This window comes from Bacillus rossius, chromosome 11 (assembly GCF_032445375.1).
Source record: "Bacillus rossius redtenbacheri isolate Brsri chromosome 11, Brsri_v3, whole genome shotgun sequence".
NCBI lineage: Eukaryota > Metazoa > Arthropoda > Insecta > Phasmatodea > Bacillidae > Bacillus > Bacillus rossius.
In genome coordinates this window covers 7,073,562-7,100,669 of record NC_086338.1, presented here as the reverse complement: position 1 = coordinate 7,100,669, position 27,108 = coordinate 7,073,562, and the positions used below count along the sequence as shown (strand labels likewise).

General features: G+C 38.7%; 2 protein-coding genes across 3 annotated transcripts in view; one reads left to right on the top strand and one right to left on the bottom strand.

The window, feature by feature from the left end:
• LOC134536616 (synaptic vesicular amine transporter-like) overlaps positions 1–27,108 on the top strand; it is a 238,077-nt gene that overhangs the window by 110,640 nt on the left and 100,329 nt on the right. The gene's annotated exons all lie outside the window — the stretch shown is intronic.
• Positions 64–10,869, bottom strand: LOC134536615 (uncharacterized). 2 transcript variants are annotated; one of them, XM_063376408.1, is made up of 7 exons: positions 10,809–10,869; positions 5,104–5,299; positions 4,633–4,992; positions 3,716–3,930; positions 3,466–3,625; positions 1,794–1,896; positions 64–204 (listed from the first exon to the last, which is right to left on the bottom strand). In XM_063376408.1, the coding sequence occupies exons 2-7, from the start codon at positions 5,294–5,296 to the stop codon at positions 162–164; spliced, it is 1,074 nt and encodes a 357-aa protein (XP_063232478.1). In that variant the 5' UTR covers positions 5,297–5,299; positions 10,809–10,869; the 3' UTR covers positions 64–161. The 2 variants fall into 2 exon arrangements, with proteins under 2 accessions (XP_063232478.1, XP_063232477.1); XM_063376407.1 differs by lacking the exon at positions 10,809–10,869 and having other exon boundaries at positions 5,104–5,396.

The following is a 27,108-nucleotide window of genomic DNA, read 5'->3' as shown; positions in this document are numbered from 1 at the left end:
ACAAAGGGCCCATTCAAATGAGGTACATACAAACAAGCACATCATTAATTGAACATTCTATAATTAAGTTGTAAGGTTCCAATTTATTGTTTTTTTATACTGTCACATATTTACATTCATCCCTTTTTCATACGTATTTACATTTTCAAGCAAGCTTGCTATCACTTGCTGCAGGCTGCAGACGTATCATGTAAACGTGATTTCCTGTAAATTAAAAAAATTAATAAATTAATTTAGTCTAAAATTATTTCTACATGTTTACTGAGTTTCCTATTGACTTAGTGCATTAATAATACATATGGATAGGAATTTTTGGAGGTCGGATTTTTTAAATTTTAGCATGAGAAAATATTGAAACATACAAAATCATTTATATTTCCCATAATTGTATTTTTGATAAAATTTTACTAACAAGAGTAATCCATATTATTACAATTTACGTGAGTAAAGACAAAATGGCATTTCAGCCCTCTCTCTATTCATTTGGTAAGCAAACAAACTAAGAGTATTTAAATGTGTGAATTGACTGAGCACAGAAGTAAAATCTTAAGGATGAAAATGAATAAAGCACGTAGGGTGAATAAGTCCACGTGCACCGGGCGTTTTGGCACTGCAGATCACAAAATTAACACATGCTACCCTACACCCATTCCAAGCACCGTGAACGTCTAATCTGTGCTTAGCTTGCTATGCCTATATTACTATAGTAGCAGATAGGAGCATAGGCATAGCAAGCTAAGCACAGATTATACGTTCACGGTGCTTGCAATGGGTGCAGGGTAGCATATAGTAGCAGTGATAACCAACAGCAGGTGATGTTTTACAGCCAATGCCTTTCTTCCATTGTGATAACATACAGGATCAATCAATACACAGTAGGACATTTTTAGTCTCACATTTTCTCTGTTCTGCACAGATAAAATATAAAACTAAAATTTATTTTTATCTCTCCAGATAGAGATAAAAATAAATGCAATTATGTTTTCGTTGTGCATGTGCAGTGCTTGCTTCGCATTACTTTTTCATCGTGTAGTATATAGAGTATAACTGCATAGCAGAAAACTGTTACACGCCAAATTTACATTATTTTCTAATAATATTTTACATTCCCACCAAACATGATACTAAAAGTTGAGTGCAGTTTGTAATGACCATTTTGTGAACACGGATCTTTGTGTCTCAAAAGTGCTGACTTTTATATTTGAAACGACATATTGCCTCTTAAAAACACCGAAAAATTCCTATCTCGAAAATGGTAAGTAATTAGTTCTTACATTTTTTAGCCTTAGGCTAGAGCACACTAGTTCTAAAATTTCTTATTAAAGGGACGAGAGGTGAAACATCATAATAAAATATTAACAATCATGTGAATTCAAGGCCCATTTTCCTCTTCCCACTGACAAAGAACCAACAACTTTGAATTAAGCAACACTTGAGTACTGGTATCTATTCTCACAATTCAATCTCATATACATAAGTAAATAGGTGTCTTCCAAATAAATAGTTAACTTTTTGTTTCACTGAAAATAAAATTTTACAACTCACTCCTACTTAACACATTCACGCAAGAATTTCAAGGATATACAGTTAGGTATTTATAGTACAACCCCCATGTTACACATTGTGCATTTTACACTAACTTCCTTAGGTGGCAAAATCAGCTCTGTATTACATCTTTTTTTACACTTTACACTTTTTTGTCCTTAGAGGAGAGTAGTATATTGATGACTACATAAAATCAATTGTTGCACAAACACTGGAACAGTAAATATAATAATCAATATTTCACATACTGAATGCTCCTTGACAATCTTGTCCTTGCATGCTTCAGCCATGCAGCGACTCTGTCGCCTACTGCTTTCTCAGTAGCATCACGAACATGACAGCGTACAACACCTAAGAAAAAGTTTACGTAAATAAACTTGTGTCACATTAACACAGTAACTTGTTAAGGATTCAGTAAATAATACCAAAATTGTAAGAAACTATGTATGTGGATATCTCAACATGTGGATATCTATTAGTTCTGTATCACAAACTACCAAAATTTATTTTCAATACAAAAACATGAACTATTTATAGTTACTTTGTTATAGAATAAACATACACAAAACAAATGAAACAGCAGGTGTTTGGCCTCCCAAGCAAAATATCTGTTGAGGGCTACATAGTTGGATCACAACACAAAACTTGGCTACCTAACACCGAAGGTGTGATAAAATTAATATTACGTCAAATGTAATTAACATGCTATTTCAAGAAACCTGAAAAGTGAAAATACATAATAAGTACTTATGATTTTTTACTAACCTTTATTATTTCACTAGATGTACCCGGCATGCGCTGCAATGCCCATTTTCCACTTATTTGCCTGCCCACCCATCCACCTATTTTCCTAATTGTCCCCTAACACACCCACACACCTCTTTATCCCTGTCCCCCTATCCAACAAACTGCTTCCCCCTTTCCACTACCCACCTACCTCTATACCTCTTTCCACTACCCACCCAACTTTCCACCTCTTTCCACTACCCACCCACATCTTTCCCCCTTTCCCACTCTAACACCTACGTGTGAAGATCTATAATGTTATAAATGTTGCATTTATCTTCTACTTTGAAGTAAGTTTTAGAATTATGACTGACAGTTCTGGTCAGTCGGTTACTAAATATGAAGCATTAAGCATTTAATGTGAAGCCTGATAAAGCTGGTTCATAATTACATAAATATTTCAAGACACATTTAAAATACATACTTTGTATTTTTTTCAACACAGAACAAAAATTAAACACTAGCCTTCAGCAACTCTTTATTTAAAACAGATAGAAAAAAATAGGAAACATTTTCTGTAATATACTGTTGACTAAATAGTAACTGTACCAATCAGTGTTAGTGTTGATGATTGTATCATTTGTGCATTCAGAGAGGGCATTTTTTTTTAAAGTTTATCTGAAAAGTATGACAGACAACTGAAAAAACTTATCTCTGTTAACTTCGATTCTTTCTGAGATGTTATTCGCCATTTTGAATCTCGAAATGAAGCTTGCACCTACGCCCCCCATTATCAAAACCCTTGCTTACTATTGTCACTCGGAAGAGATTAGAGGTGATCAGCCACAGTGGATTGTAAGCTATTTACAATCAGACTCTGGGACAGTACTACCTGACGGAAGCTCTCTTAGATATAGTTAAGCATGGAATTTGGGGGGGGGGGGGAGGTTAATAGGAATCTAGCTGTGAGTAGCCCTTGTCACAATATTATACTTAAAATCATTTTCATTTAGAATTGTTTGTAAATAAAAAAACTCAATGCTGAAAAAGTTATGGGAAACAGCTAGTTATTGATATTCTGTGTTTTCTGAAGTAACAGCACATTAATAGACATGACAATTTCGAGTATGTATCAAAATAAGCTTATTAAAGAACCAATATAACTGACAAAAATAAAATTTAATGTGTACTTACTTATAACCACTTCAGATAATTTTAGGTTTTTAAATGTTTTCTTCCCTTTGAAACCGAAATAGCTGTATTCCATAGCGACTTCATTAGATAAAATCTTTTTCATTACTGAAAATGTTACATCTGTGATATTTACTCCACCTAGAGTTTTCAAGTAGAATACCTAGAACAGAAGTTTTATTATTTAGTTTTGTTATGCAAACAAGTATATAATTAGAAAGATTATAGTGGTATGATTCAAATTATACTTTACCACTGAATCAAAATAAGAAGGGTTTTGCAGCAGCAACTCAAGTTCTTCTACAGCTGTCAATGATGCTAGCGGAAACATATTGCTTGGAATCCGCTCTGATGGTTGTTCACAAACTGTAGTCAGTTTAGCGCTTTCCAGATTTCTAAGTTTTTCTTCCAATGACTCAAGTTTATATGTTATTATGTTCAGCTTTTTGAGTACCAACTTCTCAAATTCTGGAAACATCAAAACAAACTTCGTTTTCAGGAAGAACATAATTTGTCATCAAGAAAGTAATAGTCTATAGTTAATTCAGGCTACTTTTCACATTCTTTAAATCAACAGTTGAAACAAATACCCAGTTCGTACAACCCTTCTGTTGTTATCAAATAGTGACCAATGTAAATACAGCAAAGTAGGAAAAAAGTAGTAAAAAATTTCTACATATAAATGCATTGAACATTCTACTCAACTTGCAGAGTTGTTTATACGCAAGTAACCAAAATGCTACTACATAAAAATTACACTCTTCTGATTTGGTGTTGGCAATTACCACTTAATCAATATTTTAATGAGAGTTTTCAAAATGTATTGCATAGATCACATGAATACACTTCAGTGTTTTTATTACGTGAAGAATCATATGAATTATATAGTATCGCCTTGTTTACCTTAACTATATCATATCCTAAGCATCTAGAATTATAATAGAAACTTGAAATACTGGTACTTAAATATAAGTGTACACAAACATTCTTTGCTGCTTTTTATGTTTATATATGCAGATAATTATGGAATATTTTGGGTCCAAATCAAATGTAAACAAGACTAAATTTTTGTATATAACAGGCAAAAGAATAATAGGAGTAGGGCTGTCAGAAGTTCTCAAATGAACTTGAAAAAACTAGGCTATACAAAATTAGAAAATAACCATTTACCTGTTGACACTCCAGCTTCTTTACGCTGTACAGTGACCTCCATGGGCGAAGCGCTACCAACAGAATTATTTACCCCAGAAGTTTGTTTCATAGTAGGCTCATTACTTCTAAACTTAGTGCTCATCCACTCTTTTTGTGTTGATGCACATTGTGGTCTGAATGAGTTCGGGCATTTGGGCAACGGTGGCAGCAGTGACTGACTAGTTTCTTCCTCCAATTCTGTTTCAGAGTCTTCTGTCTCTGGAACTCTTTTTGCTCTCATTTGCCTTTTTTTCCTTTTATTCAAGCTGTCTGGTCCACTTTCAACATCAGAAAACCGTTCACACAATTTTAATTTGTGAACTGCATTCTCGTAGGTATCTGAAAATATTAACACTTGGAAAATATTTTTTGCTGCAGTACTTAAACATACTATAATGCACAGACACAACAGTTAGTACATCAAGCCTTATACCTTACAAAAAATCTTACCTGATTCTCCAAATATTCTCAGAATGTTTAGAGATAACCATTCAGGTGATGGTGGTTCTGCATTGCAAATGGCCTTCATCAGTTTTGTCTGAGATTCAGTATCTGGCCAATAGCATAATTCTCCTTCTTGCAGCCAAATTCCAGGCACTACTTGCAGCCCATCTTCAAATTGCACTACGTGAAATTTATTCATCTCCTATTTTTGAGAAACTGATTCAATACACCACACTTTTACGCACACACATCATTTATATATTATATGGCAATTCAGATACTTATGACTGACAGTCACAATACAATACTGCATTAAAAAAAGTATATATATATATGTTTAGATAATATACAGCACTCACAAATATGTGTCACAGTAATATATCCAGGTTCTCAATCCAGTAGACTGCAGAGGAATTTAAGGTCAGAAGGTCCACTTCATCCCTGAGAATGTCCTGTCTCTGCGTACACAGGCTATATGTGAAACATGTGTGGGTCCCCAGTTGCATTCTGCTGAAGACATTTTACACCTCTTGTACATTAAGTCTGCAATTCTATGTAGGGTTCTCACTTTGCGTACCTGTTGAGCTATAACTACCTAAATAGTTTGTTACAGGCCCTTACTGGGGACCGCATGTAGAAATTTGTATAACAGGCAATGCCTCCAAACAGTAAACACTTAATGGCAAATAGCCACAAGAATATTCTTTGTCTTATCAATGATTCGTATGAATTTTTCACAATATCAAATTATGTACAACTCATTACACAGATTTGAAATATTTAAAGTTCATATTTGATACCATGCAAAATGAGCAGAAGACTAGTTTTTCCGAGAATGTATTAAAGGTAATACAATATGTTTACCTTTGTAGTATATATTCCACATTTTGCAACAAATCATGTCTACTGGCCATGATTTGAGCACATGCATTTTGTTGACAATGTTAATACCTAACAAATTTGAATCACATGGCTTAACATAAAGGCTTCTCTGAGACAAATTTTCGTAGCCCACAATGAAATACCCATCTCTTTGACAATATATAATGTTTTGTACTGACACTGTTGTTCCATTATACAGGAAACAGCAATTATTTTTTTCACTACTAATAATATCAATACTAAATAAATTATTCTTGTAACATCTGTATTGCTCCTTTGGCTGCAAATCAGGTGGTACAGGACCATCTGTGTGTGGATGATAAAATTCACATATCTTCTCTACTGGTGAAGATGATAGACTTATGTTCTGTTCTATGTATCTTCGAGATAATTGCTCTAATGGTTTCTCATTTTTACGGATCAATTTTTTTAATGTTTGAATATAACTTTCAAACCGAAAAGCACTAAACAAATCTAGTGGGCCATACTTCAGAACATCCTCACTCAGATGCAGAAGTCCATGAACATTATGGGATATGTTTTCATTTCCATACAAGATCCCAAAAGACTGCACAAAATGTTTCAGTAACTTGCTAGCATACTGTACACTACATTCTGAAACTCGAGGACTTACGAGAAGTGATACTGCAACATGCAGGGTAAGAAAATGTGTATATACATCCTTGGTTAGGTATTCTTTCATAACAACAGGACCAGTATATAAAAGAAACTGGCGGAACTCTGTGGCCTTCCAGTTATTAATTTCTGCTAGTGATCTTGGTGACCTGCTGAAATCATTGGGAATGCTGCCCTTTATTTCTAAAAGTGCTTTTGAAACTTCAGAAACCATTTTTGAAGATAAACGTACTGACAAAGAACCTTTCATCCACAATATTAACATTTTTTTCATTACACCTAAACATACTAGGTGCATGTAATCAAAAGGAACACTGGAAACAGGACCAAAATGTGGAATCTGTGTCAATATTGTTGCACCCATATGAAAATCTTCATCAGTGTTGCTGACAAAATCTTCATCGCACCTTTTGTTAAAATTTATCCCAGGAAAACAAACTCTTCTTTCTTTGTACTGCCCTTGAACAGTACACTTAACACAGCTGTTATATCCACTATGACCTTTAATGTACAATACAAATGCTTTAGCTGGTGCATCACAGATCAATGCATGAATTTTTACTGCTGTTGTTTCGTTTTCTACAATAATACCATTGTGAACTAAATGTGAAGCCTCAGTAACAAATTTTTGTAGAAAATCATTGGCACTTCTCGGTTTTTCATAACCATGATACACACCCACAACACATACTTTGTTCAATGCAGGTGAAGAGCATAATATTGGCCAAATGCAACTAGAGGATGATTTAGACAATGGTAAACCATCTATGTTTACCAGTAGCTGCAAATATGTATTATCAATGTTGTACTTCTTCAAATCACAAATTATTTCCCTGCAAGCTTTTTCCAGCCCAAAGTGACAGTACTTCCCAGGTGGCATGTCATGAATGAAGATACTTCGAGGCGTGTTCAACAAGGTACGAGCATCTTTAGGTATTTCATGTATAGGTAAATGTGGTTTAATTATTTTTAATAGAGAAGAGACAGCATTTTGAGGAATATTGTACTCAGTTGCCCATAATGCCACATGTTTTCTCAAATTTAAATCAACAGGGACACTGTCCAAATTACATGGTCGACATACTACTTCCTCAACGTTATTATCTGAATCACTGCTGAATACAACGTCTGTACTCCTGCCATCACAAAATTTATCATCATTGTTTGTAATTCGTGATTGTGATGTTTGTTCTTGTTCCGTGCCATGTATCACTGAACTGTCTGCATCATTATTGTATGTAGCCCTACTTGTTGTTTGGAGAAAATCTGAACTATGAGCAATGCGGGAGTTCAATATTTCGTGAGAAATACAATTACCACTATCATTTTCTTGAGGTAATGTACTGATGTCATTATGATGTACATACACTGCATGTTCTGTTTCATTCTCTGTAGCATTGTAAATTAATCGGTTGAAATGTCTTTTTGAAATGCATGCTATTGATTTCCGCTTTCTTTTGCCAGCACCATACATTGTCGTTAAATCTTGTCTACAAATTCATTTGATTCCAATGGTATCTTCAACACTAGTGATTAAAACAAAAACACAAGTTAGGCAGGTTTGGTTTGTACACTTGCTAGCTCTGGAAACTGTGTAAGATTATACATTAAAGGGTACAAGGTATGATAAATGTGGATAACACTTTGGTAATTATATCAAATAGTAAAGACTACATTTTGCTTGAATATGCAAACAGCACACAATAAAAATTATTTACAAAAATATAATCGCATCGAATCCCAGGTACGATATACATAACCTCAAAAGAATATGGGTTTCAAACCTAAACAAAAAGTAATTAGGGGGCCTATACTAAAACAGGATAAATATGCAGCACGGGGGCTTCTCCAAAATTTTTTTTTTAAAAATACGCCTATACCTTTTTTGGGCTTTAGAGACGTCTCTTTACCTACCTTGCAAATGGTGTTGATATACCTCCAATAGTTTTTGAGAAATTGAATTTTCAAATTACGTTAAATAGCGTATGTGATAATGCAATATGCCATGATGTTTGTTAGACGTGCGGGACTGTGTGGGTGTTAAAAAAGTTTTAAAAATACGCCTATACTTTTTTTTGACTTTAGAGACGTCCGTTTACCTACATTGCAAATGGTATTTACATTCAATAGTTATTGAGAAATCAAATTTCTAATGACGTTATAAAGCCTGTAAGATCATGCAATCCGCCATGTTCATTATGTGTATGTTTTTTTGTTTTGGCGGAAAAGTCCACAAAACTACTTTTTCATAATGTAATTTTGTTAAATAAAGAATTTTTGATATTATAAGGCTAAAGATTTCATTAATTTTTGTTGCTTGTTATTATCATTAGGTAATTGTTTAATGATACATTACTAGTATGGTTTTTATAATTTTAAAATTTGCACTATAAGGCAAACGAGCATGGAATGGCGGAAGGCTACGTTTTCTGCTCACGGCTTCGAAATTGTACCCGCCTCCTACAGCCCTACATAATTAAGTAATTAAAATGTTGTTTGGTTAATATAGCAACATCAAAAATTCTGTAAAACCATGTAATTGGTTGATTGGGTTAGTAAAGCTACAATAAAAATACTACAAAAACGCGTGAACGGTTGGTTGCGTCGGGATAGCTACATGTTGAATGGTGAATTCGAATCAGACAATACAAATATTGTACAGTATTTTCAATGAAGCTATACTAACCCAACAAACCGTTTGAGTGGTTTCAAATTAATTTTTATGTTGCTAAGCTAACCTAATCGACCAATTTGGTCAAGGGAAAATGGCATGGAGATTAACGTAAAAAAATCGAAGTTGATCAGATTCACGAGGAGGAGGATAGTGGAGAAGAGAGAGTATTCATGGAAGGGGCAGGAGTTGAAGGTAGCAGAGGAGTACAAGTACCTGGGAGTAACCCTGCAGAGCGACCTGGGCTATTGTTACGTAAATAGTAGAAGTATAATAATTGCGAATAAAATAACCTATAATTTCTTGCGTTTACAAATATATAGGTACATTTAGTAAAAATACGAGCGAACCACGCGTTGCACCTCCACTTTAAATAAGATACGATGTTTGCGCGCAGAGCTATACACTGCTCAGGCGACAAGCGATAACTGACGCCCACCCGCCTTCTTTGCGGGTAAGATTACAGTTCCCCCCATCTCCACCACACCCGTGTCTAGGGATCTTCCCATCAGTCACGCACTGTACATAGGGAGTGGAGACGCACAGAAAGGGGAAAACAGGCATTTTTGGTGAGAACAGCACGGGATTGGAATGAGCTTGAGGAGAGAGCAATAAAGGGGAAGGGAGGGAGGGACTTCAGGAGGAGGCTCAGGGAGTTGAGAAGTGAAAGTTGAGAAGAAATTATCTTTGCCACCGGGTGGAAGCCCAATTGCAAGAGTACAAATTATTATTATTAATTTGAATATTTGACTGAAAATATTTCGAAGAAACGGGCACAGTCGCGAACGTGTTAAAAAATAATGGCGCTGCCTGCATTAGCACATAAGGTATACAACGGTAACTATAAACGCCGATTTTTCGAAAACTATTGAAGGCATGTTTACACCATTTGCATAATAAATAAAGGAACGTCCGTAGTTGCGAAAAACGGTAAAATCATGTTTTTAATTTTTTTTTTTTCGGAGAAGCCCCCGTGCTGCATATTTACCTACAACGAAAGTGAAGTTAGCTTCGACTTCAAGTTACAATATAAATATTGTAATTTTCAATAAGCCATATTTAAAAGTTTGAATATATTACATAAACAAATTTTATGTAGACTCAAAGAAAAAATAATAATTTTGGAGAATAGTACTCGAAGACAAAACATAATTAAAACAAAGGTCCAATACAAAGGATAATGTCATCATATTTTACTTTTAAAACGAAGTTGTAGCAGTTTTGCTTTCCACGCCAACAGCTTGTTTATGATAACCCTGCTATAAATGGTTTGTATTAACGAAACCGTGAATATATTTCGTATTATTCGTGAAGTAACAAACTCTTTACAGAATAAAATCTTAAGAAATTAGTAATCGCATTACAAAACAAACTGTTCCGACAGTAAATTTCTAACCTAACAAAAGTAATACAGCGCAATTTACCGAACACACTATATACACTACATAACTTTCGTACTAAAAACACAAGAAGTAGATAGGGAAATGCAAAGTAAAAAGAAAAATACATAAAACATAAATACCTTAGCACAAAAGCTAAACTTGTATTATAACAGACAATACCTATGCTAGTTGGACAATACACCATTCAAACACGTGGAAAAACACAAACACAAAATTCTCTTTTACATTCCGACGTTGCCAAAACGTTTTCACAACGTTGCATACCCACAATTCCCATTTTGTGTTCCAGCTTTTTATACTGCCAGCACCAAAAGTAATTTTATATGAAAAATTTACGTTTACTGAAATTATTCAAAGCTATTTTATTGTCATTCTGTAATATTTAAAAAGGTGTATAGTACCACTAAAAGTGTTTTCAGTGTGGATTTTTCTAACGCTAGATATTAAAGTAACAGCCAAATTGAACGTTATAAAAGGGAAGTTGCTGAAACGTTTCCACAACGTTGCTGCTAGGATGAAACATTTGTAACATTTAGAACGTTGCCACAACGTTGCAGAAGTACCTGCAACCAAAATGCAACTATGCGACGTTGTAGCAACGTTTCTGCAACCATGTGTGTTGTATGGGAATATATTACTGCTGGGGGAAATTTTTTTCTTTACAAAATTCACTTGGAGGAAAAAAATTTCCAGAATTTACAAGGCTGGTAAAATCAATAGTTGTTCTCCCCCATGGTAATGCTGATGTCAAGCGGGGATTTTCTGACACCAGTAATTTCCCCACATCAAACAGATCATGTCTGTCAGCAGCGGGTGTGAGTGGGCTTCAATCTACCAAAGATAGGCTAAGAAAATTCAAAAATCTTCCCCACAAAGTTCCCATAACCAAAGATTTCATCAGAAAGTGTCAAGTAGCATACAGGTCGTATCAAGAGAGAATTGCTCAGGAAACACTAATGAAAGCTGAAAAACTAAAGAAGAAAGCTGAAGAAAAAGAAAAACAGAATAAAAAACTTGAAGAGAAACAAAAAAGAGAACATGAATGTGATGAAAAAACATTAAAACCTAAAGAGAGCATACAGAAAGAAAAAACCCTGCGGAAGAAAGAGGAAGAAGTTGACGAGGACATAAAAAATTACACTAAAAATGATGGAAGAAGCTAATACAAGGATAAGAAATGCCTTGCTTAATAATGATATGAAAGGAGCGAAGATAGGACAAACCATGCTAGAAGCTTCAATTAAGAAGGTGGAAGAAAGCAAGTCAAGCTTAAAAGGAATACGAGTTGAACAAAGAGAAGTGGAAAAGAACAAGTGAACATTACTGGAATATTTCTCAGTATCTTCCAAGGAAAATAAGTTAAAAACAAGTTAAAATAAAATTAATTTGTAGTAAAACATTTTTTGGTTCAAATCGGGAAAGGGTCTTGCAATTTGCACAACAACATTCTGTATCTGTTTTTGTGTTCCACTAAAAACATCTCAATTGTGAGATAAATGGAGTTTTGTTTCAGAATGACTCATCTACTGACTCAACCCCCTATTATCACATCTCAATGATTTCTTGCAGAACTTGCAAAAAGCTTCAAATTTTGAACTAGTCTTTTCACACCATTCTTCCAGAACAACACCATTTGAGTCTTTAACCTTCAACCAGTCTTCTGAAATAAAGTTTTGTGACTAAGCATCTTGGCTGGTTACACAAGATTATATACCTGAAACAAACATTAGTAGGTAATTTAGAATAAATAATTTTTATATCAGCACATTAAAATCCACTTGCTGTGTTGTGTTGTCGTTTCCTTGTGCCCACCAACAAAGTCTAACGACTGTTGGTGGGCATGTTACAAAACAAAATAAATAAAAAAATAAACAAATCCTTGATAATGGCATTGTAAGGAATAAAAAAACAAGTTTTAAGTTAGAAACATTATTTCAAACAATATTATCTGCACTACCCTCTACTACATTAAATTTATAGCATGGTACTTCAACAGCTTAGGGCTGGAGCACCAAGAAAAGTGCCCCTAAGTTAATCTTCATTGGGGCTGACACGAAAATAATTTTCTTACCTACTTGGATACTTTGACTACACTTCAATTGGCAAATGATGGCAAAAAGTAGGAAAAGTAGGACATATTTAGCAAAAGTAGGACTACTAAAAAGTAGGAAAAGTAGGAAAAGTAGGAGGTCTGGAAGGCCTGCTATAGACAAACTTACAGGATACTATAGAAATGTTATCCAGAACAATCTAGGAGATACTAAAAAGATGAAAGATGCAATTTTTGCTACATTACATCACTAACTCAACAGATCAAAATCCCCAACATCAGAAATGTCCCGAAGGAAAGAATTCTTGCTGTTTCTTTAACAGAGCATTATCAAAAATGGAAAAACCTAGACCACATAACCAAATGATTAGAACACATATTAGTGACAAAGTATTTGATAAAATACTTCCCTTGTATGAAAGGTTATCTTCAGATGACTTACTAAAAAAATGTGTAACAGGAAAAACACAAAATGCAAATGAATCACTCCACGGTGTTGTATGGTCTAAATGCCCAAAAACCACTTTTGCTTCAAAGAAGAAATTGGAAATTGGAGTCAGTGAGGGCATTTGTCAATATAACACTGGATGCATGAAGTCTGTGTCTGTTTTTTCAAAAGTAAGGTGGCATTAGTCCAGGACCACAGACAGAAAAAATTGCAAAAAACTTTGATTGGAAACGACTCTGCCTTGCTAGGGTCCGAAAACAAAAAATATTCAGAAAACAAAAAGAAATTTAGACAAGCACAACAGGAGGGCCTAAGTTATGGTGCTGGTGAATTTTGAAGCCGTGCAAAACTTACTTATTTCCAAACAAACTTTCCCTCAATTTTCATTTTTCGGAGTAAGTTTTGTCATTTTTTTTATAAAAATATTCAAAAAAATAATGTACAAGAAACTCTTATAAGAATTTTATTGTGTAAAATAAATCAGGCTCGTAAACTAACAAAAGCAGAAACATCAAAACAAAAGTTTGTTTTTCATTATTTTCAGTAGCATATCCCCTTAAAATAAGATGTAACTGTGCAGATGGCCGGGGTCAGCCTGGCTTTGATTTAAACGGGATCGTGATGTGTTACCATCAGCGCGGTATCGTCCGCGTACATGACAATCGTGCATTCGGGGGGCATAGGAATGTCATGAGTGTAAAGGGAGAATAATAGAGGTGAAAGCGTAGACCCTTGTGGGACTCCTGCCGTAATGATTCTGCTTGATGAGATGGACCCTTCCACCCGGACGCGGAACGTACAGGCTTCTAGGAAAGAGTGGAGAATGAAACGAAGGGCAGGGTTTGTGCCGGAAATTTGGTATTTCGACACGTTTCTTTTTCTAATTTTATATAATTTTAAATTATTTTTGGAAATTTTATTTTTCTTTATAATTTGGTTACTTTGGGTGATTTACTCTTTGTTAGGCTGGTGTACTCCCCTTAGTTAAACTTTGTGCCAGTAGACTGAAGCACCTTTTCCCAGAGACCTATTGGATCTTTTGCAGATCTAAGACTTCGTTGCCAGCCCGTTTAACATTTCCCTCGCTTGCAGGCACGTCCCAGGTTTGTAATATTACTTCACTTCATGACTTAAACTACATATAACAGCTCTGGACGAGTTTTTACCGTCACGAATACGTCTTAGGTTCTCTCCTCGAAAGACATGTCATGGACGCTCGTTCCCAGCGTCGTTGCGCTTTTGCCCCCCCCCCCCCCCCCTTACAGTTCTGAGGATTCAGCTCCGAGCTTTGCCCTGCCATTAACCCCGCCAAGTGTTGGCCGGCGTCAAGGATGACTTGCATAAAAAAAGTGTGTGCAAAGTTGGACCCCCACGACATCTAGCGGCAGAAACAGTAACTTATTATCTGGGCTGCCAGAGTGCAGCACCAGACTGCACCCTTTATCCCCTTGTTATAGCAGACGTCTAGGCGAGTCGATTCTTTTTATTTCAGACATTCCTCAACAGGTAGCGCTAAAGTCGGCCAGTGCTACCAACTTCGAGACATCTTAGTCAGTTTTTTATGATGCCCACTCGGGGAACTTCGGAACCTTTCGGTCCGGACGTCCCAGTCCCCCCCCCCCCTCCACTATTGGTTGAACATTTACTTTTAATTACGAGACGCGGTTCTTCGCGAGACACTTCGCGTCGCGACTGCAGATGGACCATTTGTGATTATCGGCGAGTCGACGAGACACTGCAAGACTTCCATCCGGCCGCAACCGACGATGTAGTCACTTAAATAAGGGATGCTATCCCTGTAATTTTTTTAAATAGTTTAGTCCGTCTGCGTAATACAAAGTGTAATAGTTAGTTTTCTTTTAAATTATTTTTTGAAATGGTAGAAACGTCCGCGCTCAGCCGTGTATTCGCGGGATCCAGTTCCTGGCTGGCGACGCATCGGTAAATAGAAGCCAACTCCCCTGTCTGGAGAGTGACTATCCGCGACTTTCCCCAACCTCCCCTTAACTTTGGGAGCATTCCCTGCCCAGTGTATACTGTCTGTGTTCTAGTTCTGATCAGTTTTGATTCGGACTGTTCGCAGACAGGGTCCGAGAGCCGGACGCCGAATTGGCATTTTCACCACCCATCCTCAACAACACACAGGTGCCCTGGCATCATGTTCCCGCGTTATCTCCGGGAAAGGAAGCCCCCACCTCAGGTGCTACTGTATCTTTCAACCTTTTTTTTAACTTTCCTCAACTACGCCATCAGACGAAGTTCATCATATAAACATAATTTCTGGACTTTAAGTACATACCTATACTGGGATAGTTAAAATATATTTGTATTTTTTTATTGGTTAATGTATTTTTAGTAAATGAAACTTTTTATAATTAAATTTAGGGTATGTTTTTTTTCTCAATATACTTGATATCTGTTTAAGTATGTAATTGATATTGTATGTTTATATTTTTTATTATCTGTGATAAATTTTTCTTTAATAAATTTGACGTAATTATATTCAGACGGAATCACACCTTGTTTCTGTTCATTTCTAATAACATTGTGAAACCTAAAAGATCCCCAGCACAGGTTGAATCCCAAAAAGGCTAGCTTGAGGATTAGGGCTTGGTGATGGACAGTATCGAATGCACGACTCAGGTCTAGCAACACCATGCCGGTTTGGGTCCTTTGGGTGAAGTTGAAGGTGATTTGTTCGGTGACGTGAGCCAGGGCATGCTGCGTTGACAGTTAGCGTCTGAATCCAAACTGGAATTCTCGCAGTGGTTGTAGGCGAGCTATTTCCGCCTCCAACCTGGCCAGGACTATGCGTTCCGCTACCTTAGAGGTGACAGATAACAGAGATATGGGGCGGTACGACGCTGGCCTGCTGGCGGCGCCCTTCCCCTTGAATATGGGTGCTACCGTGGCCTCATGCCATGAACATGAGTAGTGAGTGACCTGTGATGAGGATGCTGTTGATGTTGGTGAGATAAATGAGTGCTATGCGTGAAATGGATTTGAGGTGTGGGATGACCATCTGGGCCAGGGGCAGCACGAGTTCTTAGGCGGTCAGTCTCCTTCCTCACCTGCCTGGGTGTGTGGTTAGTTTGAGGGAACCAGGCAGGGGTGGTTGAGGAGGATGGTAGTGTGTGGGGAGCTTTGACAGGTGAGGTGGTATGGGTGCTGGGGTGAATGAGTTTGCGAAGTGGTCTGTCAGGCACTCAGCCATGTCAGTCGCCGACTCCGCTGTGCCATCACCCACCTCAAGAGGCGGGATCGCTAGCCTAGCAGAGCATAGACCACGAGCAAAGAGCCACACCGAGCCATTCGCAAGTGACAGTGCTTGGAGCTTCTAGACTTTGTTTGCCGACAGCCATTCAGCGACAGCCACTCTGCACTGTCGGAACAGTGCATTGTAGACATCCCTGTCCGGCTGCAGGCGGGTACGCTGCTATCGGCTCCGAGCCTTGTTGCGGGATGATATGAGTGTTTTATGTTATCTGGGAAGGGGAAACCAAGAGGGTGTGGTTTGACTTCGGGAATGTGCAGTGAGGCCGCGGTGATGATGGTGACAGCAAAGTGAAGAACATGCTGATCAAGTTCTTCCTTTGTGCGGGCTTTACGTTGCAGGTCTAGCTGCTGGTCCATTGCTGATTGTACATTTTCCAGTCAGCTAGTTTGTAATTAAAGATGAGTTTGGTGGTCGTGGGGGTGACTGGGGTAGTGATCGGATGTCAGATCGGTGGAGACTGTTAAATCACTGACTCTGGGAAGGCCTGTGCCTATCACCAGGTCTTGGACACTGGGGCTGCCAGTGTGAGAATGGAGGTGGTATGTAAATGTGTCAGGGGCATGCAGGGTGAGAGGGGTTCCCATCAGGTAATTGCGGAGGGCAATACCTCTATAGTTATTTCTGAGGCAGCCCCAGTAGGTGTGCCTGGCATTGAAGTCACCCGCCAGGATGACACGTGAGTGTTGGTGGCGGAGGCATTTGAGGTCCTCCATTGGAAATGGGGTGGGTGGTGGAATGTAGAGAGCCATGGCAGTGAAAGGCGTGGGGTTCGTGTGCAGCCTAACTGCCACCGCTTCCACGTGGTGTAGTTGCGGTGTTTGTCGTCGGTGATGCGACAGGGTTTGGCGCACAAGAAGCGCCACGCCTCCTTGGGCACCATTCATCCGGTCAGCTCGGTGCGCCACATATCCTGGCACTGCGAATGGAACACCAGCCCCGAGCTAGGTTTCCGCCAGGAATACCAAGTCTGGTTTGCAGGATGAAATGAAATGATTGAGCTCGGGAGTTTTGTTTGTAGCACAGTTGCTGTTCCAGACAATGATTTTAATGGAAGGGAATATAAAATGAATTTAAAAGGGAGAAAATCACTGTACGCTTCTCGTCCTGCGTCTGCGCTGATTTAAACTTTCTGACGGCATCAAGGAGGAAAGGAACCCATTTAATTAAGTCAAGCTCTTTTATTAATTTAATTAGTTGTGAAATCTCATTGAAAACATTGGGTTCGGCATTTATTTGCTTAGTATTAGGTGGAGGCTGGGTGGGGTTTAGGTTGCATGGCATGATGTTATGTGGTACGCGGGTGTGTGGGTGCTTGTGTGGGTGCAGTTTGTGGTGATGGTGCTGTAAGTATTTTGGTTTTGAAGGCCCTTAACTGGCTTGCAAATGTGTGCTTTGGTGGGTTGAGTGGTGGAAAGTTGGTGGTGGTGTTGGGTGTCGGTTGCTGTGGTTGGGCTGTAGTGTTTACCTTGTTACTCAGCAGGGCCAACCTGACTGGGCAGTCCCTGGATGCAGCGATGTGGTTGGTGTCTTGGAACTGGTGATCTGCGCAGTTGACGCACCGGGGCTTCATGTCACAGTGGTACATGGAGTGGTTCCAGCGCTGGCACTGAACGCAACGCTGGATCTCCTTCTGGCCCCTGTAGGCCTCGAACCGGACCTCTATGTGGTCCAGGTATTGCCGGCTCAGGATGTTGGCCAGTGGTGACGTGCCCTCGAGAGACACCAGGAAAAGAGGCACTGGGATGTCTTCTCCATTAGGCGTTCTCCGGTCCAGCATCTTTATTGTGGCGACTATGAGTGCTCACTCCGACGAAACTGAACAAATCGCTCAACTGAGATTTGCGCGGCAATCGCCGGCGAGGTGCACGTAGTTGCTGGTGTCGCCGCCAGGCGCGCCCTGCACTGGGCCCGTGGACAGACGCGCGGCTCGCTGCAACTGTTCCGAACAAGCTCTCGCGCGAGGCAGGCTGCTTGGATTACTAATTCGAATATTACAGAAGTACCATTCAACTTATGGTTTACAGCCAAAAAATTTTTTATAGAAGAAAAAATGGGCTTTTAATATGTTATAATAAAATGCTAACGTGAATTAATTAATTTTTGGTACTCATGTGCAAAAATTACTTTTTTTGCTGAAAATTATATATATATATATTTTGTGATAAGGTGATTCACTACGACTGAATAAAAGTGAATTATTCAAAGGTAGTAGGTTTCTAAACAGACTAGATTTTTTTATACATTAAATACAATCAACCATTGGAATTCGTTCAAATTAGTGATAAGTGAAATAAACATTAATAACATGAAAAAAAAATTAAAAAATTCGTGCATTTATTATGTTTTTGATAATACTTTTAATAAGAAAAACAATTTTCAAATTAAAAATTTAAATAATATTTTTCCCCATGGAACAGCCTTAAACAGACCGTGTGAAAGTTTTCAGGGCCTGCACCAGCAGGAAGGTTTTCATGGCTGGATCGGTGGCTGTGTTGGCAAGGAGCATGTATGGCTTCATGTGTGCCATGAAGGCTGCGAAGTTAGCATCGCGCAGGAAGGTCATGAGGTCCCGGAGGTCGGACATTGCGGATTGGATGCCAGCATAGTCTCCGAGGGAGTTTGGAGGTGTGGTAGGAGCTTGTGTGGGAGGTGGTGGGGGAAGGGGGAGGGCGGGTGCTGGTGTGTGTGACGGCACGATGGTTCTTTGAGTGTTGTTCGCCGCCTGTGCGAACGAGAATGAAGGGACCACTGGCCTTGTGGGTGGGGGGGAGGCAGCAGTGGGTAGGTTGCTGGTGTCGTCTGTGGTGCAAGAGGACGTGCTTGTTCGGCGCGCGAAAACGCCTGGTCCTGATGGGATTGAACATACTTGAGGTATTCGGGGCAAATTTTAGAGTTACCTTCGTGCACGCCTTTGCCTTTGCAGTTGGCACAGTTTGGGTTTTTGTTGAGATTGTGGCAGGTGGCGAACGTGTGAGGCTCGGCGCTTTGCTTGCATTTTGTTGCCAGGTGGCAGAAGTTGCGTGTGTGCAGGTATTTCCAGCAGTTCTGACACTGCGCTATGTCACCGGCTCGTATTTTTTAGTGGGACACTTCTACTCTAGTCATGTTGATTGTGGTCAGTGATGTGAGGCGAAGGAGGGTGTCGTTTTTTGCGGCCATGACGCAGAAGCGAGGTAGAGGTTCCTCCCAGGTGTTCGTGGGATCGGCAGAGTCCGAGCATTTTTTGTGAAACTGATAGACATCTAGAACGGTGTACCCGCGTGCCTCGAGTTCGTCTCGTATTGATTCTGTGGGTGTGGCGCTCGACATTCTCAAGACTACTTTCTGAGGCAGCTCAGAGGAGGTACAGTATGTGAAGTCAGGTATGGGGACTGAATCTAGGTACTTTTTTTTTAGCTCGCATGCCATCTGCAACCCCTCGCGCACGAGTGAAAATTTACGCGACCCCTGTGGCTAGTGATCGCATGCGGGACACGAGTTGACTGTGGAGGCTCTGATCGGGAACAACCAGTCTCTGTGCGTGTTTGTGCGGACGTGTAGCACGCGGGTTGCTGGCGGGGGGGGGGGGGGCTGTGATTGGCCGGAGTGGGCGGAGAGGGGGTGTTGGAGGGCCCTGCCGTGGTTGGGAGATGTCAGCATCCGCGAGCGTGGAGAAACGGTTCGAGACCATTACTTCAGGTGGCCTGACTGCGGGGGCTGTTGTTCGTTGCCTCTTCTCGTTCTTTTACGTTCTTTTCCTTCTCCTTGGCATGCAGCCAGGCCCTGAATTGCGCCAGTTCGCTCGCGGAAAGCATGACAGGCGCGGAATCGGTGGAAGGAACTGTGTTGTTTGTTGTGTCCATGTTTGCGTGCTATTGGGGGGGGGGGGGGTTGCAGTGTACCTGGACGTGAATGGTACCTCCCTCGTAGTTGACGAGCACTGCGCCGGGTGGTAAATTGTCCGGGATCGACAGGACAGGGATTCCCTGCTCGTGCATTCCACTGGCCCCTTCCATGGCCGGCCCTGGGGCACGGATGTAGGAGGGGGTGGAAGTTACTGGAATGTCAGTATTAGTAGGCTTTAAGAGCGTGTTGTCTATTGAAAAAGTGTCCCTGATCGCTGAGATAGGGCTCGCCACTGAGCCAACTGGGCTAGGCTCGAGGTGACTTTTCGAGTTTTCTATAGTCAACTCGCAAATCGGCTGCCACCCTCGTGCCCACGAGCTAAGAAGCAGGTGCGAAGCAAGGAAGTAGGAAGAGCCGCACTCCGACGATCCGAGGTCGCGCTGGGAATGGCTCTCGGCTACGAGTGTTTTTTTCCTAACCTAACTTATAACTAAGTGTATTTGGGAGGGGTCTGGGTAGGGATGACTCTAAATGCGTCTCAGGCCGAAGCCTATACGCTCTAAGCATGCAGGTTATGAACCATGCAGGAGAGGTAGCAGCATCATGTGCAAGGAGGGGATTGGCCAGCCATGGCAACGTTTTAGCCATGACTAACTCCCCTCACTGACTATTCTACGTTAAAAACTAGATAAGTTGGGCCCAGGTAAAACCTGCATAGACACAGGGAAAATCCTGGGCACTTACATGCGGGATGCAAAATTTCATGCATTAATTACATGCGGGTTGGCTACGGGAATAGAAGGATGGCTCTGGAAGAAGAGTTGGAAGAGTAGAAAAATATCTACTAAGCAAGGGCGGGACTTGGACATTTTTTTCCGCATTGAGGGTTTTGGGCATAACTGGTTGTTAGGGGGCGACTATCGTCGTTTCCCGCCAGGCTGCCAGCCAGCCAAATTATTTGAAAGAACATAATTTTATGACCGCAGCACCCAGGTTTCCCCAGCCGCCGCAGCCATGTATGTCCGACACATTGTGCTGCCAGCCTGGGCATGTCAATCATTGGATAGTCCAATGTTGCTTACTTTCACTGCAAGATGTGGTCAGGAACATGGTCAGACACCTGTTAACCAATAGTGAGTCTACTCGCTGATAATTAAAATAAATAATAAAAAAAACTAAAATACACGCTTTATATAGAAAACCAAACTAAAAAATAGAAAATAAATTTTAATCACTTTGAATTAAAAATAGTGTAAAAAATTTTATAAATATAAATTAATATTAGTGTATATTATAAAATAATGTATTTTATTTTTAAAAAGTGTGGGGTGCATGGTGTCAATAGTTATAAATATTTTATTGACATATATGAGTAGAAGGATTATCATTTCGATAATATATTAAAAAGCACCCCTTTTTTTTTAAAAAAAATAAAATACATTTTTTTTATATACACTATTATAATTTATATTTATTAAAAAAATTCTATTTTTAGTTTGGTTTTCTATATAATGTGTGTTTTTTTAGTTTTTTAAACTATTATTTATTTTCTATTTTATAGTTTGGTTTATTCATAAAAGCGTGTTTTTTTAAAAAAATTTAAACTCTAATCTACTATTAATTCCGTGATAACTATAAGTAACTGTAATTATTTTCCAAATTATTGTGTACAGCTGTATTGATAGTCAAATCTCGATTTTAGAAGCCATTCAAAGATTTTAACATTATCAGTGAGACTTAATGGTATAAGGTTATTGACTAACAAGTGATATCGACCAGTCTTACCACGTGTTACTTCGTAATCTAATCATTTCATCTAATGCTTCTCTGTTACATGGGGTTTTACCTGTTAGCTTTGAGCAATCAGGTTCTTCAATTCGAATTCCGTCCAAAGATCTTCCACGACTTAGTGCTACATAGGCTTGTCCAACTGCAAACAGTCGAGAGCATAGATAAATGATTGCATGATCAACTGTACAGCCTTTCATCTTGTGGACTGTCGATGCCCAACTCAGAATCAATGGCAACATTCGTCTCTCAGCAGTTCCATAGCTGTATTTTGCTGGGAACTGTACCGATCTTGGTTTAATTACGTTAACACAATCTGAACCGAAATCGATACGTTTTGATGGATATCTTCTGCATATAATTGACCCCTGCGAAAATTTGGCCATGTAATTTCTGTGATGAAACCCATGTTACCATTCACTAAACCTTTTGACACGTCAATGTTCGACCTCAACATTACTTTAGCTCCAACGAATATTTTCAATACATTATAAAGACCTCCTGTTTTATTGATATCGCTAGGTATCACAGAATCTAAGTCCTTATTACCTAAATTTCGTGTCGCATCAATGAGTTGGTCTTGTGATTTAATTGTATACATAACTGTTCCTTTTTCTTCAAAACTCTGGAGAACCTTTTCGTTATGTCTAGCAACTTGGTCATTCGTTGGATAGATTCTTAATGCTTTCTCAATCGAGAACTCATTAGTCCTATCTGTTGACACTTTTCGAAGAAGAATTTCAAGATGCTTCGAAGTCAAATCTCCAACTCTTAGAGCGTTAAGCACATCTATAAATGACATGTCTCCTTGTTGACACATGTTTTGATTGAGTTCAACAAGGCGGAATAGTCGCCACAAGTGTGTAGCAGGTTTCATGTGTTCTGGTTGTTGAAACACTTGATGTCCCCGAACAGGTGGTATTGCATTAGATCACCAAAAAGCAAAATATGTATGCCTCCAAAACAAGCAATCGAATTTTTCAGCTGTCGCAAACGAGAGTCGAACATACAAAGCATCTCATAAGGTACCATAGAAATTTCGTCTATGAACAAAAACTCAATGTTTTGCCATAACATACACATTACTCTCAAGTAATTACTCTTACCAGTAAGAAGTGACATACTAACAATAACCATATTTTTGTACTGTTAGTTTCAGCAGACGGTGAAGTGTGGACCTACAAACTAACCGTTCTGCAACTCCAGTGAGAGCACCAACATTTACCACCGATTTTCCATAACATCGGTTGACTTGATTTTTCAATAAATTAAACAGGAACGTTTTCCCGGTGCCTGCTCCACCAGCTATGAAAATTTTCTCTCTTCTAATTTCACCATTAAGCTGATTTTTAATACTCTCTGTAATAAGAACGAACAATTGTCTTTGATCAATATTCATAGCCTGTTTTGCCCTTTGAAATTGATCATTGCTCTGGTAATTCTTCAGCTTCAGGATTTATAATCTCTGGCTGTTCTAGAATTTCAAAGGCATGTACCTGATTAAACACATTTTCAAGCTGTACGTCGCATTGTCGATGTTGGCACATATATTTACTCATTTCCTTCAAACGATTCTCTCGAGCTAAAAAAGCGCCTCTTTTGCATCATCGAAACCTTCAAGTATTTCAGTTTCCATACGATAAGGCATGTACTGAACGAGTAAACTGTAGAAAAAGTTTTCTGGATCCGATGTTGCTATAAAGTACGGCACCCTGACAACTGCATGAACATTTCTCACGACCATTTTGCTCTTATTTAGCAGCGTGATGAGCGGACGACGCATGTTAGGTTGTTCTTCATAAGCATAATGATCAACGCTCTCCTCGGTTTCATTCAGCTTTCAGATAGAAAGGTTCAAACAACATTGCAAACTCTGTAAGACTCATGTTCACAAAATCATAGTCAGGATGATGTAACGGACGTTTTCCATATCTTTCAAAGATATTACAGTAACGCTGTTCTGGCTTTCTTGTATTCTGGAAAATAAAATTTCGCGAACTGTCCCATAATGGGATATGACAAAGTCGATACGCACATTCTGCGGCTCATAGCTACTTGTCGTTCATGAAGAATCTTCATACATATCCTGAATAGCTTACGTGAAAAGTCAGTCTCTTCACGTTGGATTTGTTATATTGCCTGCACAATTCCAGAATCTACATCTTCAAGTTCTGCTTTTGAAAGGTATTTTGCAATATAGTACGCTATCGATTCATTCGATCTGCATGGCTGAATATCCATATTACCTGACCAGAGTCTTAATAACTCTGGGTGGTAGTTCTACACCCAAGCATCTTCCTTTCGACGCTTAATTAAGCAAATTCTGCAACCATTATGGAGAAAATCATCTGAATAATGTGACACTATTCGTGTCTCGTCGCATTCTTGGCGTGGAAAGTTGAATCGACATCTTACAGAGGTATTATTTTTTGTACAAGTGTGTGTATGTCGATGAATTTGACATTTCTTAACAAGTTCTTGAAGCTCTGGATCTTCTTCTACTGTAGGCATTTTACAGCAACAGTTACGATCAAGAAGAAGTTTTCCTTCCTCTGTGTCAAACTCTGGATAATTTTCAATCCAAATCACCATATGAAGGTGAGGACTGCCACGATTCTGAAATTCAATACGCCACCAATGGTCTTTCACTTATCCGCCAAATACTTCATTATGGTTTTTGATAAATTTCATTATAGCATTTACTCGAACCATGAAATGTCGGCTCAAAATGACTGGGTACTTTTCCATAAGTTGTTGAGTCTCATATATGTCAAGTGTACTTGGATCTACATGGGGCCTACCATCAGCTATTAACAAGGCCTTCCATTGGTCAAAACAATTGAGATCATTCGAACTAAATGTTACGAAGTAGGTTGGAGCTCTTAAACATCTAATTTGAGCTTATAGCTCATTCAAAGCTGATCTCCAATATGCTGCAGAACCTTTTAAATTTTTCACATAAAGATTGACTTCTTCGATTGCTCCCTCTTGATTAACAATTTTCTTGCTGCATGCTGATATAGTGCTTTTAATTCGATAATATTCAAATAACGATAAGGCATAAAAGAGATAGTCGTTACGTTGAAATCTTGTATCACTTCTCAATATTCTGAATTGAAAGTAGTCTAAAGCTGTAATTTTTACGGGCCTTTGCTCTTTAAAACCATTCTTTCCATAGGGAAACAAAAAGTACCAGGAAAATTCTTCTGCTTTCAGTTCATGAGCCACGTTTACGATATTGTCTTTCGTTTTGCGGGTAATTTCATTAAGGTTTCGTGAAATCTGTAATTCATCTTCCACATTGGGTTGAATTACATCAATCGGTGCCATCACTGATGTCTGCAATGGAATTATTTGATGAATTAATTCTTGTTAGGAAGTGATCATTTGGGACGCTGCTGGTACCCTCTCGGCACACTGACGTGTTTCTGTCATTTCAGACTCATCATGAACATCGAAGACTTCAACATCGACGTAATCAATTGTAAATTGTACATTTTTTTTGCCTATTGTACATTTACAAATTCTCTCGAGCGCATCTAAATTATCGCATTCGATAATGCAAGCTTTCCCATTTGTGTCTTTTGCTCTGGATCCGTTTGGACCACAAGAATGAGAGTTACTGAAGTAATATTTGGGTCGTCCAGTTGCAGAATTCGTCATGTCCAAGTAAAGAAAATGTTCAGAAAGGGCGAAAAACTGTCAATTAATTTGTAGTTAAGCCAGATATATGAGTTTTTTCCTATAAATACTACATGCCATTCTTCTTCTAATCACAAAGCTACAATATAATTAAATACATAGATCTTTCAAAAATTATTAAAAATGTTTGGACATAATGGGTTTTGCAGCATTTTGAAGGACATGACGAGTTTTGCGTCAGTTGAGATATTTAAATTTTGCATCAAGGTGTGGTTTTGAATGAGAAAACCAAAGACTTAGCCTAGTCAAAATATTTTAAGATGAACTAAAGTATCATTGAATACATTTTTTATCTAGAAAAATTTAAATTTTGATTTAAAATCAGTGTTAAAAGAATAATGTTAAGACACATACCAGCCCCATCAGATTTTCTTAAAGAACCAAGCCCTCACTCTCTTCGAAAATGTCTCCAAAATCAGAGTTGTAATCAATAAGTGGATTGTTTCTACCTTCCTGTTGCTGGAAAATGTTCTTGAAGAAAACTAATTCTTCATTGTCCATCCAACTTGCTCCAAAGTGCTTGGTTAACATAGTATTTAGATCTTTAATCTTTTCTTTCTTCAATGTTGTCCCTACATCTGTTACTTTAGGTGACATGGAACAGAACAATATTCCATGTTTCAGAATGCTTTTACCTTCCCCAGTGTCCACGTTATAGTTCATCTCACCTCTCACTACACAGCTGCCTGCTTTGGTTTTTCGAAGTATAATCCTTTTACAAGGTTTCAACCTAAAATGCCATGATCCAGGCTCTTTTGTTACCTGAGATACAGCCTCTTTCCACCCTAACACATGACAGTCTTTTCCCAGTCGGATGACAGTTGCATGCGATTATATTATTTTAATGTAACTTGCGTCAGTTAGAAGGGTAGAATGTTTCTTAACATCAACTTCAATATGACCAAAAACCCTGTCGGTGGAGATGAATGAATGCCCCACTACTAGAAAAATCACCTGTACTTCCTTAATTGAGGATGGAGCATCTTGCGATAAAAACTTTCCTAACTTACCAATCAAAATCTTGTTCTTATTTTGACCTCCACACCCGTCAGCCACCAATTTAACAGTATGGTAACTTGATAGGTCACTAGAAGTCAGCCTGTGGTAAACAGCAGATGCCACTTGATTAAATCCCTTGGGGTATTCATTTTCCAACCAAACAAACGCAAATGTTTTTATCTTTACCTTGAGGATATTTAGAAGCACCCTGACAGAAAGTGAAATTGTATAATTACTTTTGCCGTAAATAGTAGGCAGCTTTGGTTTGGACTGATTTTTTTGGCAGTCGAAACTAAAAGTAATTTCACCGTCACTATTGTTACGTAAATG